The 16,285-nt window shown below is 40.1% G+C and overlaps 2 protein-coding genes across 3 annotated transcripts; one reads left to right on the top strand and one right to left on the bottom strand.

Annotated features, from left to right (window-relative positions):
• Positions 1-2,231: 2,231 nt before the first annotated feature.
• Positions 2,232-6,539, top strand: masp2 (MBL associated serine protease 2). 2 transcript variants are annotated; one of them, XM_085781668.1, is made up of 6 exons: positions 2,232-2,272; positions 2,346-2,568; positions 2,655-2,832; positions 3,349-3,480; positions 4,697-4,893; positions 5,120-6,539. In XM_085781668.1, exons 1-6 carry the CDS (start codon positions 2,265-2,267, stop codon positions 5,291-5,293), a joined length of 912 nt encoding a protein of 303 aa, XP_085637794.1. In that variant the 5' UTR covers positions 2,232-2,264; the 3' UTR covers positions 5,294-6,539. The 2 variants fall into 2 exon arrangements, with proteins under 2 accessions (XP_085637794.1, XP_085637795.1); XM_085781669.1 differs by having other exon boundaries at positions 2,232-2,568; positions 2,655-2,869; positions 5,120-5,462.
• A 1,950-nt stretch (positions 6,540-8,489) lies between these two features.
• Positions 8,490-14,863, bottom strand: dffa (DNA fragmentation factor, alpha polypeptide). The gene is made up of 6 exons (XM_085781667.1): positions 14,649-14,863; positions 13,355-13,513; positions 13,079-13,233; positions 12,632-12,836; positions 10,655-10,782; positions 8,490-10,108 (listed from the first exon to the last, which is right to left on the bottom strand). Exons 1-6 carry the CDS (start codon positions 14,740-14,742, stop codon positions 9,884-9,886), a joined length of 966 nt encoding a protein of 321 aa, XP_085637793.1. The 5' UTR covers positions 14,743-14,863; the 3' UTR covers positions 8,490-9,883.
• Positions 14,864-16,285: the final 1,422 nt, after the last annotated feature.

Genomic DNA, 16,285 nt, shown 5'->3' on the forward strand with positions numbered 1-16,285 from the left:
GTGGAGTTTTGGGATGTTGAATTTGATGAGTTTAATGAGGGAAACCAAGAAATTCCGTTAGCCTCCATAGCGTAGCTCTGAGCAGCCAGCTGCTGCGCTCCGCTGTACTGAAAATAGCTTACACCTACAATTAAAGGTAATGAACCTACTGCTATGACTATAGCGATTATGGCAATGGGCCAATTTGCCAAAATGTTGAACTATCCCTTTAAAGTCGTCAGTGGTACATTCAACCATTCTGTGAAGGTCAGTGTAGTATCATTTACTTGTGACTTCATTTGGAACAAAGAAACATTCACTGGTCTCTGGAGTCCAGTTCCTGAATGAGTGGGTTGTTGCTGGTGGTTACTGACTACTTCATTATGTAATTATGTAAATATATACTAATTTATAAAATACAAAGGCATGTTAAAGCCTTGTGTCTCATCAGCAGGGATAGTGATTTTGAAGAGTTTTAGTTGAGTCTATACCAAAATAAAGGAAGAAATAAAGGTTTTACATTTTGCTTTAAAATGAAAAGACGTCAGCTGCTGAAGGCTGCACTGTTTATCCCACACGTCCTTGTACACATGTTCTACAGGTACAGAGAATCTGAAAAAGGTGACTGAGGGGTCAGAACAGTGTCAGTCACTCATGTTTGAAGCAGCCCGCTCCGGAACAAGGAGAAAGATTTTTGAGAGTCAAGAGTTCAAAATACGTAACAAATAGATTGTCAGGAGGTTGAGACTGTTATGAGTGGTGATGCAGCTCCTTGATAGGTATAAGCCTAAGTGGAATAGGCCAAGCATCTTTTTCTATTTTCACCTTGAAGATCCTGCTGCTTTGGAAATAAAAGCTCAGAAGCTTGAAATCAATCTACACTCCCAGAGGCAACTGAAATGAGACCTGAATGACACACGGAGCATAAAGGCCACAATCATTATCATCTTTTCCTTCTGATTTGTTTTGTTCTTCTTTATGAAGTTGGATTTTCCAGGAATTTGGTGTTAGAGAGAGTCATTTCTGTCTGGGCTGGAATAACAAAGTCTAAGTGGCAGCTGGGCCACATCCAAGAGGAGAACATCTGCTTTCAGCACAGACGGCACCGTGGCTCAGCATCCAGTCTGTTCACAATGAAGCGAAAAGGAAAAGGTTATGGCACCATTTAAAAAGAGTACCATCAGAGAGGTCATTTGCAAAGGAAAATTAACATTGATGTTTATGCGGATGATTATTGTAATTCACTTCAATACTAGCCATTAGTGCTTAAGCATTAGGGAAAATGGGTGTTGGTTATTATATGCTTACTTATTGTACAACTGCTGCTGGTTGAAAGGCCCCATCAGTTTTGAATAACGTCAATATCCGTATTCCATCAAAACAGACAACACAAATTCTCAGTTTGCTCAATAAAGTCAGACCTGAAAGCATCTGTCAATGCGAAGACACTGACATGTAAAATAAATGGATAAACGGATAAATAGATAAATAGAAATAATCTATCAAAAGAAGAAATCTGGTTTCATTTACTGAGAAATAGTTGCTGACTGTTTTCATCCCTGATACAGTAATCTGGGAGCAACAAAAGGTCTGTGCTGATAAATGGTAATGATAAATTATGTGTGTAGTGTATTTATTTTGTGGGGCTTTTGTTTAACAGCCTCACAACTCAGCAATCACGAGAGCAAGAGCTGAAATAATTAGAGTCTGGTCTGATAAGCGTCACTGTCTAAATACTTTTCATGGTGAACTGAAGTGTGATACAAGATGACAGGTGATCTTCATTTTTATGAATAGATCTTAATTTTAATGCTGAAAAAATTCAATATAAAGATAAAGATTAAGGATCTTTTCCATATTTTTTTTTGAAGATTTGTCCTTTGTCTAATACAATACATTTTAAGTAGGATCTCCAAGAATCTCTTCTTCACTATCATTTAGCTGTCCCATCCAAAGAGCACCTCTAGGAAACAATTTCTGAGTCCTGTAAGCACTCCTTCACAGACATTTTGTTGACAATACATTATAAGATTGAATTGATTTTGAAGTGATAAAACGCTCTTCAAAATAAGAGAGAACTTTAAGAGAATAATGAGTATAAATGAGCGTGACATTCATCAGTTTGACAGATGTGTGTGACGGAGGGAGGTGGGGAATAATGACAAACTGATCATGTGCCTGTCTCACTTTGTTTGCCCAAATGTCGGCAGGGTTCATTACCCTAAGATCGGTGACTGACCCAATCCAAAAACACACACAATCTATCTGGGGACTGTGAAGCCAGCATGACCAGGTGAGTGTCACTTAGCATTTATTTGTGCAAATGAATGCTTTAAACTGCTACCATCACACCTCATTTTGCCCAGTGGCGCCTGTGTATTTGTCCTGTTTTCCCTCCTCCATGTCTCCATGAGTGTGGAAATGACAGGGTTATATGGCAGCTTCACCTCCCCCGACTTCCCCCAGCCATACCCTGACAACCAGCACATAGTGTGGAACATCACTGTCCCAGACGGCCACAGGGTCAAACTCTACTTCACCCACTTCAGCATGGAACCCTCCCACCAATGTGAATATGACTACATTCAGGTAAATACCGGAGAAACTCCCAACTCCCAACTCCCAGTAGCTGCACTGGGATCTGTACTAAAGCATCTCTGACCTTGTCAAACCAGGTTTTGGCAGAGGGGAATGAAACGTTGCGGTTCTGTGGTGAGGAAGAAAAGAATTACGAAAGCACCCCGAGGAACACCGTCATCCTATCAGCCGGGAACGTCATGTCAGTGGTCTTTAGGAGTGACTACTCTAACGAGGGCCGATTCACCGGCTTCCAAGCATTTTACACCTCAGAAGGTGATGCAGAATAGTGACATTTGTTGCCAGAAGGCAGGTATGTGTTTGGTGGCTGTAATTACACAGGGGCGTAGTGGAGTTTCTAAAGAGAGAATAGCTGGTTTATATCATTAAGTATACACAGTAATATTTCAAAAATATTGATTCAGATTTAGAGAAAAAGAAGAAAGGTTATTAACAAATTACAGAACAAACTGTAAAACAAACACAAAACAATGAAACACAGCAGGAATGTTACCAGAAGGAACAAATGTAATAGTCAAACGTTTTTTGTTTTTGTTTTTTAAATCATCTAGTTACATTTAATGTGCTGTGCTAAAGCAAACAAAAAATTATATGCCCGATTTTTGTTTTCGTATGATCAATACTTTTTCTATTTGAATTAACATTTTAATTTAACTAATCATAACTCAGAGGCTACATAGATTCGTTTAGCATCTTCTGCACTTCCATACAAACCACATACACACATTTATTATGCGGTGTTTGACACTTCAATCTCTGTGTCTCTCACAGATATCAATGAATGTCAGTTGAAGTTGGACGGGGAGAAGGTGTGCGATCACTTTTGCCACAATTACATCGGTGGATATTACTGCACATGCAGACAAGGACACCTGCTACATGACAACAAAAGATCCTGCACAGGTAAGAACCACCAAGAGACATTTATATCTGAGCTTAAAGCTGTGTAGTGAGGGGCAGTGTCATGAGGATCGGCACACAGTGTTTGACTGTATATTTATCTGTGCAAATACAGTCTGTAGTGGTGAGTAAATACAGTGTTCAAATCCTCACTTACATGCAGCATAGCAGAGCATATCAGTGGAGATAAAGCAAAGCAATACTAAGCTAGGTTGCACGGACCTCTGGTTGAGGCATTTGGCCACAACGTATTTTAATTCAGTGACATTTGTTAATAATTCAACTACAATAATGGACAAATTTTTCAGTTGGCACAGTTAGTCGATGTGGTATTAAGGTGTTAATTTAAACAATCAACATACAAAATGTTGCTCATTTCCAACTCCACGAGAGTGGTGGATGAAAATGAGATCACATGACTGTGTTGTAAACTTGTAGCTATGCCTAATTACTGTGAGAAAAAGCCATTTGTATTTCAAAATGGTCTTGATATTTCACAGTACAGCAGAACAAATGTTCAAATACACAATTATCTGACATTTCACACTGGTCACGCAGTTGATAGTGTCCTAGATTGAAATCCTCTCCCTCATAGCTTGGCCTGTGCTGACTATTTTCAGACTGAAAAGGCACAGTGATGCATAAAGTAGTTGATCTTTGCCAGCTGGTGTATAGCAAGGTTAATTACTGTCGATTCCTAAGGGAAAAAGCAACTTCAAAATGACATTAAAAATTGATACCTGTGTGCAGCGCTAATAGTGTACTGACACTCGGTAATTTATCACAATTACCAGTTGATGTGCCTTAAATTATTATTCTTTGCCAGAGGAAAAAGGGTGACAAAACAAATCATGCAATGAATAGGCAAAAAATGATTATCTGCCTACAGATTGTACTAATTATATGAATTACAGCAACTCAGCCTGCAATACTGATTTGTTTTTGTCTGTAACAACATCTGCACACTCACCAGGGCAATAATGCTAACCTAAATGAATCCCATCATTTATGATGCCAGGAAAAATTTCTTCTAATTAAACAACATTTTCATACGCAGGACTTTGTGTCTCACAAAGCAGTGGCCGGTAAATGATAACACTTGTTTATCAGTTGTCAATTACCATGCATAAGATGGAAAGATGGTCAGCAGTGAGGACCGGATGAAATCTTTCAAATGACCACATTTGAATATTATTTCAATGAGCGTGTCTCCTCACAGTGCCCTGCCACAACCAGGTGCTGACCTCACCATCGGGGGTTCTGACCAGTCCTGGTTACCCAAACCCTTACCCACCTATGAGTCAGTGTAATCACACCATATCTCTGCCGGAGGGCTACAGAATAATTCTGGACTTCCTGGAACCTTTCGACATTGAGGGACACCCAGACGTCCCCTGTCCCTACGATATGTTGAAGGTTAGTCATGTATGTTCAGAGGCTAACACACCCACACAAGAAATGATGAATAAGCAATGTATTCCTGCTCATGCTTGTGAAGGCAGTCTGTCACTAACTTGTCCTCCCTGGGTGATGTACTATTTGGCCATGCAGCTTCCTGCATATTTAAGTTGGCTGGACATCAATCAGTCAGGCATTTAATGAATCAACGTCCCTATTTGGTGTTTCTTTTTTTTTTTTCCAGATATCAACAGCTGGACAAGAGTACGGACCCTTCTGTGGATCAACCTCACCGGCCCGCATTGACACAGGAAGTTACCAAGTGCATGTTAGATTCAGATCCGACACTGGTGGGAAAAACAACGGATGGAAGATCAAGTACACCAGTACTAAAGCTGAAATCCACACTTTGACCTAAGACTAACATGAACATTGTGTGTTGTGTTTTACTTTGGGGGAACTAATGTTTTTAATTAAGCTTTGAAACTGTGATTAGCAACATCTTCATGAATCCTTGTCAAGACATTTTGACAACTGTGCTACAAAGACAGACTCCTATATATCAGGCTATGGGAAAAAAAATAAAAATCATCTGTTCTACCGGAGGACCTAACCCTGCATTTTAATGGCAGAAACAATAAATTAATTCAGTTTTAAGTATTCTGGACATGAGTCAGACTTATCGAGGAAGCTGTGAATATAGTTGTTTAACCTTCATACATTATGCAGCTTGTTCTCAGCAATCCCAGATCTACTCCTCTATCAAAACAGTCATTATAGGGTCCTTCAGTCCCATGAAATTGCCTCTCTTTGACACTTTTGCGTTCACTCACTAACATTTCCTCCATATGTGTCCCACAAGTGGGGCAAAAGAGCATACCTGATATGAGAAAGAATTACACTTGTGTTGATTTATCTTTACTGGCCCTGTCTCTCCAGTATGTGATTTTTTTTTCTTATTGTCCCTTGGAAGTACAGTGGATCTTCTTTTCTATGACCAGACCATGACCATCAGTACATTCATTTTGACTGAACTGTTGTGCTGCTGCATGTTTCGAATAATTTTTAAGGCCATTGCAACTTAGCAAATCAAAGTATGTACTGACCCATACTGTACATCCCCTTGGCATTTGCAACCCAACAGAACCTGTGAGTCTTCGGTGGACATGTGCTCTCTGAAAGGGAGGAGGGAAGTTGCGAGGGCTGGGTGCTTGTTTGCAGCATGAAATGCCCAGACAGTCCTCGGGGCAGTCGGGTGCTTACAGAGCAAACATCCAGTTGTTACCTGAGCACTGTTTACTCATAATCTAATCCAACAAGACAGTGTGACACATGATAGCACAATCAACTGCTCCCGTATCACACTCACTTCTAACTGTTCAGCCTAGTTGGAGCCAATTCCACAGGAATTACGCACACCATGAAACCCATTAACCAACTGTTGGAAAATATCTCGCAGCAGCATGAAGCCAACAGGCTTACAGCTAATACGCTCATCACTTATTTGTTGACAACCCTGCATCTCGAGCATTAACTCACCGCAGAGTATGGGAAGACTGACGTATAAAGGAGGTTCACCGAATCAATAAATGTACTGTTTTTTTTATTGTTAATAATTCTGATCATTGAAGACCCTTCACTATTAATAAATTAATAATACATTTTATTTGTAACGCACTTCATATTTAACAAAAAGTGCTACAACAGCAACTATCGAGTATTGAGTACTTGTGGGCATTCAATTTAATTAATCATAACACAACAAAGAGCATCTCACTACAACACAAAGTCTTCCGAGGAAGGAGAGACACAAATACAAGATTGAATCTGTCACTCAGATTGTTCTAAAGTGTCACTTTATGACACTTGTATGACACTATATACGTATATATTTCTGTATGTGTGTGAAAGGTATGTATGCAATTATGTATAGCAATACGTGCTGGCTAAATTGTCCACACAAAACGGTTGACTTTGATGTTGGTGTTGTGTGACCGAAATAAACAATTTCATTTATTCATTCATTAAATCCTCCTATTTTTGCCCTTGGATATTATGTTTACACTTAAAATAAATACAATATGTAATTAATTAAGTCTGGAAAAAAATCAAAACAACAGCACTTGTCTGAAGGCTGATTTATTTCAAAGACCCTCCTGCCACCATTCAAAAAATACATAAAAGGCACCTTAAATCTCATACTGTAGTCAAATTAAAGTTCTCTTTGTAGCAATTGTCGTACATGTTTAAATACGATATGTGAATGTGTTGAAGTACCCACAAGTTCACTTCTTACAGGATTTAGTAAATAAAAAAGCAGGTCATTTTGAAATGATGTGCTGAGGCTCAACCTTTTCCCCCATAAGACAAAACAATACTGATTTAATAGGATATGTATTTGAATAAATCTTCCACTCATCACTAATATATGTGTTCCTAAAGTGGGGGCCTGTGATGACATCTCACTGTGACCACCCCACTAAAAGATCCTTACGCAAATTTAAATCCACATCGCTTTGTGTTTCATTGTTCAACAGACAGATGATGTGATGACAGGCATGACAAAGGCAATCTTCTACATAACCTATGAGTCACATGGACCTGCACATGTTGTACACACCGTCACATATCACACAGCCACTAGACTGATACATAACTTCTACAATGGTGTATAATTGATAGTCTTAAAGCGCATTCATCTAGAAATATTGGTTCTGCGTAATTTAAAGATGAAGCTTTGTCATTCTTACCCATAATACCAGCACATAATGTGTTCACTGAGGCTTGCATGTACGTGACACACTTCCTATCTTGTCTAACTCTCATGTAGGAATGATGAATTAGTCTGTGTGACCCATTCAAATAAGCTTTTACGCAAACAGCATTTTGTGTAATGTCAGGATTTACATGTATCCCTTTCAGTAGAAACCTGCTCGCGGTCTCTGTCTGCCCTCCAGGTCGTTCTTATGTTGTGCTTTGTAAGTTACTTTTGTATTGTGTCTTATGTGTCCTCATTATTTCATGGCATTTCTATCATTCAGTCTTCTATGTGCATATTCTGCTAATGGTTACAGGTCAGTGAATAATGACATTTCACACAAAGTAGCGCATACATGAAGGCTGTGGCAGAAAATGGAAAGAAAAGAAAAATCCACATGTAGGTGCTCAGACATGTGGTTTGTTATTTGAAGTTTGAAATTGCTGAACATTAAGAGTCTAAAACTGATTGGGGAAATGGGGAAAAAGGGTAAAGCTATGGAGCTGTAGTGGGAACATAACATAACATAACATAACATAACATAACAGTCAGTCTCGTTTTTGCAGTGGTCACTGAAGGAAGATGACGAGCAGTAGCAGGTTAGCACAGGCTCAGCCATACTGCTGGCTGGAATATGAGCATGCTGCACTGTACATATTCCCTGAAAATCCCTCGTACTCCATACATCAATGTGATTTCAGTGATGGCACATTTAAATTATTTACAACACACTAAATGTTTTTCTTTATGTATACTCAAGAGGAACAGGGTTTCTCTTGATAGTTTTCAGTGTATTTCGTACCTGAATTTAACCTAGGAATGTAAAAAAAAAAAAAAAAAAAGAAGTGCAGAATTTGTCTTAGTTGGAAGTGTTTAAGAATGTAAACAATAACACTGCAAAGTATATTCAACAATAACAGGTTATACAAAATGTCCAAACTGTAGCTTGACAACAAGGGAAATGAGATGAGAAGATCTGGTTAAGCAAAGAGATATAACATTGTCACCAGTGGTTTTAAAAGGTGCTTGTAAGTGGACAGTGTTAAGTTTGCCGAGCCATTCAAGCTTTTTTTCCCCCACTAACCCTTACCTTGTGTACCTGTGTAAAGCTAAGATGGATGTCTGGTGCCTCTAGCTTCACACTGAACAGGCAGATGTGAGAGTCGTGTTGATCTTCTCGTCTAATGACCGGGACATTCTGCCTGTGTTGCACACGCGTGACAGCTTGGACTGCTGTTGGTCACGGTGCTATTACTGCCATCTCCAGATTTCTACACTGAACTTGTTATGCACAGCGTCAACAATGATCAAATCAAACAATTTCCTTACAAACCTTGTTAGCCTTATTTTCCATCATTCAGGGAAACACAGAGAAAAAGCATTGGAAACCCACCGCCATTTACTTTACTTACTTAACTGATTAACATAATATATGTATAGCCTACATAGGGTTCCTCATATGACTATTAGCACACCGTGACCTCCACTGTCTCTATATGCATTTGCTTAAAAATGGTAAGATACTGTATGCAATAGTGATATTTTTCATCTGTCATGCACTCAGATAAAGCCAAGATAATGAAACTACAGTAAAACATGTCAGTCAAAGAGAGTGCCTTTACTGTGATGTCAATATGTCTACCGGCAAACCTTTCCTTTCCATATTTGCTAGGAAACGTGTGTTGCGTTTAAAAAATAGGCGTGATGCAAAAACCCTTAAAGATGCGCCGCAGCCGCGAGGCTCGACCTCAAACCTGTTAACGTTGCTGCCGAAATGAAAACCAGAATTTTCCGCGACCGTCATGCACATACAACACAAGCAGTGTGTCCCAGGACTCACTCTCAGCAAGAAAAATAAGCACCCTTCCAAAAATGTCAAACTATAATATAACTGTATACTCTATTTCTGTTTAAAGTTTTCACAGGGCTGTGTTTATATTTGTATTGGTATATTTTCACAGCATGGCACTCAATCAAAATTAGAATCCAACAGAAAATCAAAGTCAGTGGTTAATACCAGAATGTCTTTGATAAACACGACCTGTGAAAATCACTCTGCCTCCTCTTGAGGCAAAAGAATTCAAGTGGTTTGCAACTTTTAACAAAAGATGATGCAAACATCAACACCATTAGCATTCATGAATTCCAGCATTATGTCTACTATCAGTAACACAGGGTAAATCCCATTCTACTGACCCTGAGGCAGGTAGTGTGAGTTCTTATCAGTCTCTGCTCAGGTGAAGAATCAGCCTAGTTGCTGCCTTGGGCTGGTGTTTCTTTGCCCTCCTCTGTGCTGGTCTCACTGGACTGCTGGCTGCTGTCCAGCTGTGTGTTGCTCCTGATGGACTGCACCGCCTGAACCTGCTGCAGACGACTGTTCAGCTCGGCTTCGCAGGCCTGCAACAGCACTGACGTCTTTGTTCGGTCCCAGCCCAGCACCTGCTCCATAGCCTCCACTCCTCTGCTCACGACCATCTAAAGAATTAATGAAATGTGAACAAATGAAATCTTATTAAGCTGATTCATTGTTTCTCAATATACACAAACAATGCAATCCAATCAGACGGCCCATAAGAAATCCAATCCTTTGTTAAGATTAAAATGTTGAGTTTTGTTGTGAATGTGTCAGTTTGAAGTTGCTTTGGGGCTTCATGCCCCATGGATTATATAACACGTTTTTTTTTTTTTCATAATAAAGTATGGATGTGCTGTGTCAGGACTTGCAGTTTTAAGTAATTGCATAATCATTTTTACAGCTGCTTATCAGACCAGATGGGGCATGTTATAGGATGAGCATGGTGTCAGGAAGCTATAAGAATATAATTAAGTAGTCCTAGATTTTTAGGACATAGAAATGGACCTTGGTTTTTCAGCTCTCTCTCATCTATTTTATCACCCTTTTCTCAGAAGTTATCAGAATGACTACATTAGCAATCATACACAGTATGTAAAAAAAAAAGTTAGACTAGGGGCTTTCTTTGTCTGCAGAGGTTTTGAAGCAGGCTGGATGAGTAGAATTACCTGCAGGTCTTCAGTGGAGAGCCTGGTCTCTGGGCTTGTTTTTCCCTTCAGGACCATCAGTGTCCTGGACATGAATCCAGACGCAGAGTCCACTTCCAAGCCATCAGGCATGTCCACGTCTCCAGCCCCTGGCACATCGAAAAGGTTCTGTTGTCAGTTGTTGTATACAAGGGTATGGTTATAGTGAATCACCCAAGAGATGGGACAATGGTTCCACCTACTGACCAAAGTGCACAAGCACACCTCTTCCCCCTACTGTACATACTATAAGCCAGCAGAGGGATAGTGACTGATTTATCAGTACTGTAAGTGTTGCCACTGAAATGCTTAAAGGTTGAATATGTAGAATATTTATTAAAAGCTATATTTTTTCAAAAATAATACATCCATGGGGCCTTTAGAAGGGTACAGAATGAAAGTATTGCTTTTCCATAAAAACATTTTTTTTAGTCTGAATTATTATTTTTAATTTTTTTGACGGGCTCGACAATGACTTTCTGTCAACGTTCTGTTTACATTCCTACCTGCCTGTAGCCGACACGTGGCTCAGTTCTCCGCTGTTTTCCTGCCTCCTCCCGGTCATGTTTTCAACCAAGCCTTTTTAATAATCAATCGGTGGATCAATGGATTATCATATACTTGTTAGGATGGGTGTATTTGTGTAGTCTTATCTGTCATAAACACGTTTATCGTCGCGGACTTTCGGTGCCACGGAGCTCCTTTTTTTTTTTTTTTTTTTTCCAACTTGACGAGAGCAGTGACAGCGGAGGCTCTGAGGCTCTGAGCAGCAGCGGCGTGGAAGGCAGAGAGCCTCCACTCTCCCTGTAACAAGCTACAAGTCATTTATTATGCTGTTAATGACGGTAAAAATGAAACATAAGGTAAATATCCTGCTTAGCTCTCCTCCTCTGCTGTCCTCTGATCAGAGCGGAGTCCCTAGCAACGGCCCGTTTTACCTAGCAACGGTCTGGCAATCGACTGCTGGAATTCTTTTTCTGTTGTTTTTCTTGTATTTCTACATAGTCAACCTTTAAGACAAACAACATGTCCAAACTGATACCTAGCACTGATATCACCATCTGTATTTTTTTAAAAGATATACTGTTGTTAGGGGAATTATTTCTGTTTGATTAATTTTGTTGTTGTGACTATATATGCTTTGTTACTCTGCACTTTTGAAAAAAACTAAACAAAACCTAAGGTAAACATGGACATGTTAACATGTTGATCTTTAATGCAAACAGAGTTCTTATGACATGTTATTGTCAGATTTCACAATCCCTTACAATTTCTTCTTCCTGCCAGTCTACACTGATTAAAGGTATAGCTCAGGCTTTTTGATGAGGTAGTCAGGAATAGTCAGTACATTTACCTGCAGTGGAGTCTGATCACAAGTCTCCCAGTGAGGAGAGCTGACACCGGACAGCATGCTGATCAGAATTTACTGCACGTAATATAAAGAATATGCATGACTACCTCACATAACCCCACTTAAAAAAATAAAAAAATTAAACATCCCTTTAAGGGTTTTCGCAGAACAAGCAGTTTATAGGTCATTACCATCCTGCAGGGCTACACAGCCATGGCATTATATTGATTATGTTGTACTCATGCTTATTGATCACTGCTATTCATTAGCATTTTTTTTGTAGGACAGAGGAAGACATGCCATCATGTCTGGCATTTAAAACCCATAGATTTTTTTTTTTTTTAAAGCAGATATTCTTTATTTAAAAAAAAATCTGTTTTCTATTCAACTAATTCAGCTTTCTGACACAGCAAGAAGGAAGGGCTGCCTTAAGATAAAGTTTCTGATGTTTTTTTAAACTGAAAAATACACAACAACAAAAACCATAACTCCCTAACCAAAGACTAACATAGTATAAACTATGCAACCTCTTTAGAGTGTAAGGAAAGAATAAAATGTCCCAGATCTGTATTTAGTATAACCATTTCCACATAATGACACAGCCATACCTCGTTGGCTGGGCTGACTTGGCTCTTCCTGTGGTCTTTCCTCTTTTTCTGTAGCTTTGAGGTAGAGCTGCAGCAGCTCCTTGGACTGCCTCTCCTCCTCTCTTCTGTCTAAAACCCTCTGCAGTGTGTCCTGGAGGTCCTCTGCCTTCTTTTCTTGGAAGCCCAGAGCAGCGGCTAGTTCAGAGCATGGGGCATCTACTAAGATCTGCAACAGCAGGTGACAGGTGTGAATGGTGCCTCAAAATCATTGCAATAGTTGAATAAAAAAAGAAGCTGTGTTTTATCTTCCATTTGTTGACAGGAGGAAACGATAGAATATTATCAGCCTAATCCTTCAAATGGACAAATTTTAAAAAAAATTGACAGTTAAGTTGATTTCAAGTTACCCATACATGATGTTTGGCATGACAGTTTACTGTTAGTGAAATGGAGGAATACTGTTGGCACCTGTAAGTCTGCCTCAGACATGAGGATGACGCTGGCCAGGTCCTGTTTTAGCTGCTGAGCCAGGCCCCACCAGGGTGCCACAGCACTGGCAGAGTCCACAGCATCGGTCTCCAGCAGTACGGACTCCCTGGCCATCCAGGCTGTGCCACCATCAACTACAATTAAACAATGAAAAGTAAATGAGTACCAACACACAAGGCTGTGCACTTAACTGTTAATATTATAAGAATCGCTCCAGACAATTGCCAAATCTGTGACAGAAGTAAACCTGCTTACGCCTGCGAAGTGGAGACCATGTTTCTCTTTCATGCAGCAGCATGAACTTTGTGTTTGAGGGTAAACATAAAAAGTAGGCCTGATCCTCCACTATCGTCCCATCATCCTCTAGGACCACTGTAACCTCATCACTGGGGCTAAACCCAAGGAACTCGCACCCTGTTGAAAGAAAAGAGAAATTACAGACTGCCACACTAAACTGTGATACACTGTCGCAAATGCAAGCAATACAAAACAATCAGGAAAAACTTACCAAAAGGCTGGAAAATATTTATGGAAGGAATAACCCACCAACCAACTGACCATCAGTAATTACCAATGACTTCAGTGCAAGTTGTGTCATTTTAGCGGTCACCTCCTCTTATATCACAGCTGTACTTATTCATCACCACTAGACTGCTATTGAATGGCTGTGTTGCTTAGGCCCTTATCACCCTAACCTTTGGCCTGCCTTTTACTATTACATATACTTAATATCACTGATGAATCCATATTTCACCTCATGTGTCTGGTGGGTTTGCCTCTGGTAGATTTGTCTGTGTCCCTCACTGACCCCGGATATCAATGTAAGCTTTAAAGGGGTTAAAACTGACCTACTCACTTTGTATTTCACTTAATTAATATGCTGACTGAAGGTGCTTTAAAGGGAAAGTGTGTTATTCAATAATTCCCAACACGTGTAACAACACATGAGGTCAAAATTGATTTGCTAATTAAAGTTTTCTCAAATGATGTCATGCATGGTGTGAATACCAGTGACCAACATTTCAGTAAGCTCAACAATCTTTCCCAGATGCAGATGGTCATATTCCTAAAACCACCATGCAAAACACATTGGGTTTGCACCTCTCATGGACATACACCTTGAGGAGCACAATGATCAAGGCAACGCCTTCTGACTAGTATTCTAGGAATGAGCAGGACAGGGGGGCAGGTCTTATCTGACTTTTCATGTTTGGACACGATGGAAATGTTGCTACACAGCTAGTCTACAGGCATAGCAGACGAGTAACGTTACGTGTAAATTCTCAAGTAAAATCGCTATTTGGCAGTTGCTGTTAATCCACTCTGTGGGAATTATAACAAAACAATTGGGGTTTCACTTTCACATTATAGCCAGCAGCTACATAGTTTTTGACACACAGCAATGCTAACGATAACTGCTACATATGGCAAATAAAAATATACGACCTAATGAGGTTGGTCACTTTGAAGTCACGTCTCCTTGACTTTTTACATGCTGAACTGAACATTTCTATTTCATTCACACACGTTAACCAGTTGGAGCCCTTACCTTTTGTCTTTAGGTCTTCCAGCGAAGGAACAACCAGTCCGTACGACTTCTGTCGTGTGAAATTACACACCTTACACGGTTTCTTATCCGTCATTTCAGACTTTACGTGGATAAACGTATTTCTCTTCTTTTATTTTACCTTGACACTGACTAAAACTACCGACACTTTCTCCCTCACCAGGCTCTGGCAGATTCGAACGCGGAACCGCCGCTTTGGCGCTACGAACTCTGGGAAATGTAGTTACATGTGTGAGAGGTGCCGAGATGCTCAAGATGAGAAGGCATTGAGATGACAAGGTATCACAACTTGCAACAGAACTTTATGTACAGTTTGGGTTTCAAAACAGTTGATAGTTAAAGCAGATATCAGTGGAATGTTTTTGTTAATATAAGTCCTAAATAGTCCTATTTTCCGTCAGCAATCACTTACATGAAGTATTTCAGCCTAAACACGAGTCTCTCCGTCACTCTGCTCTGCTGTAACCATAATACATCCATGGCTGTAACCCGAGGAGAAAATTTTCCTTGTGGGATACAAGTGTTATCCAATGAGGGGAGAGAACGGCATGAAGGGCTGTGTGTGCAGCCAAGGGATGCGCGTGAATGTGGTGACGTAGCACGAGGACCAATTGATGCCTGACAAGGGCGGGGGCTGCTAACTCATGGTGCGTTCAAGGAAACTCGTACTTTGTGTTTTTCCTTCCTGTGAAGTCATACCAGTTCGATCTGGTACGAGTTCACGGGTCGGAAGTTACGAGTGGCCGTTATAGGGAACTTTCACAGACAACAACAGGACGGTAAAAACACGAGCTACGGGTTACCTGGAACGCTACCAAGTCGTAGTTGTGACTTGAAGCTGTAACTTACGGTTTCAAAAGCCTGCCTTGAACACAGCATTAGCCGAAACGGCCTTGCCACTGATATCTGCTTTAAAGCTTCAGTTGGTAACAATTATTCAGTCATATTTGCTGGAATTGTCACTATATTCTGATGGTCAGACATTAAATGAGTAATTTAGGACAAAATCCAACTCCTCTGGCTCCACCTACAGCCTGTAATCGTATTTGCCAAAATCCACCGCGCCCGACGATTCTCCACCAGTCAGGTAGAGGGAGCAGGATGAGCAGCCAATCGCCGCTCCTACACGTCGTGCTATGGATACGGTACATCTTTTTTTTTTTTTTTTTTTTCTCTGTGGGTGCGTTCATGGCTACTTTGTGTGTGTCTGTGTGTGAGAGGTGCCGAGATGCTCAAGATGAGAAGGCATTGAGATGACAAGGTATCACAACTTGCAACAGAACTTTATGTACAGTTTGGGTTTCAAAACAGTTGATAGTTAACCAGTTAGTACTACTAGTAAAAAAGTAGCATTAGGAGTTCATTCAACTGAAGCTCATGTGGAAGAATTTTAATACGCAATAAAGTGGATTCATTTTAAAACCACCTGTCAACCTAAACTCATCATTTTCTCGCAGGGTATTATGGTCTTTAATAGCTTATTTCACAACTTTTAATGTGTCGCTAGGTGGCGGCAATGAAAATGAATATTCCATTAATAACTTATTATGCCTTATTAGGATATCTCGGACTGCCGAGACTGTTAAGAGGAAAAAGTGGACAAGTGCTTGAGGGCCCCA

This window comes from Trachurus japonicus, chromosome 7, assembly GCF_045865225.1.
Source record: "Trachurus japonicus isolate A0001 chromosome 7, Traja_1.0".
In the NCBI taxonomy this organism is placed as follows: domain Eukaryota; kingdom Metazoa; phylum Chordata; class Actinopteri; order Carangiformes; family Carangidae; genus Trachurus; species Trachurus japonicus.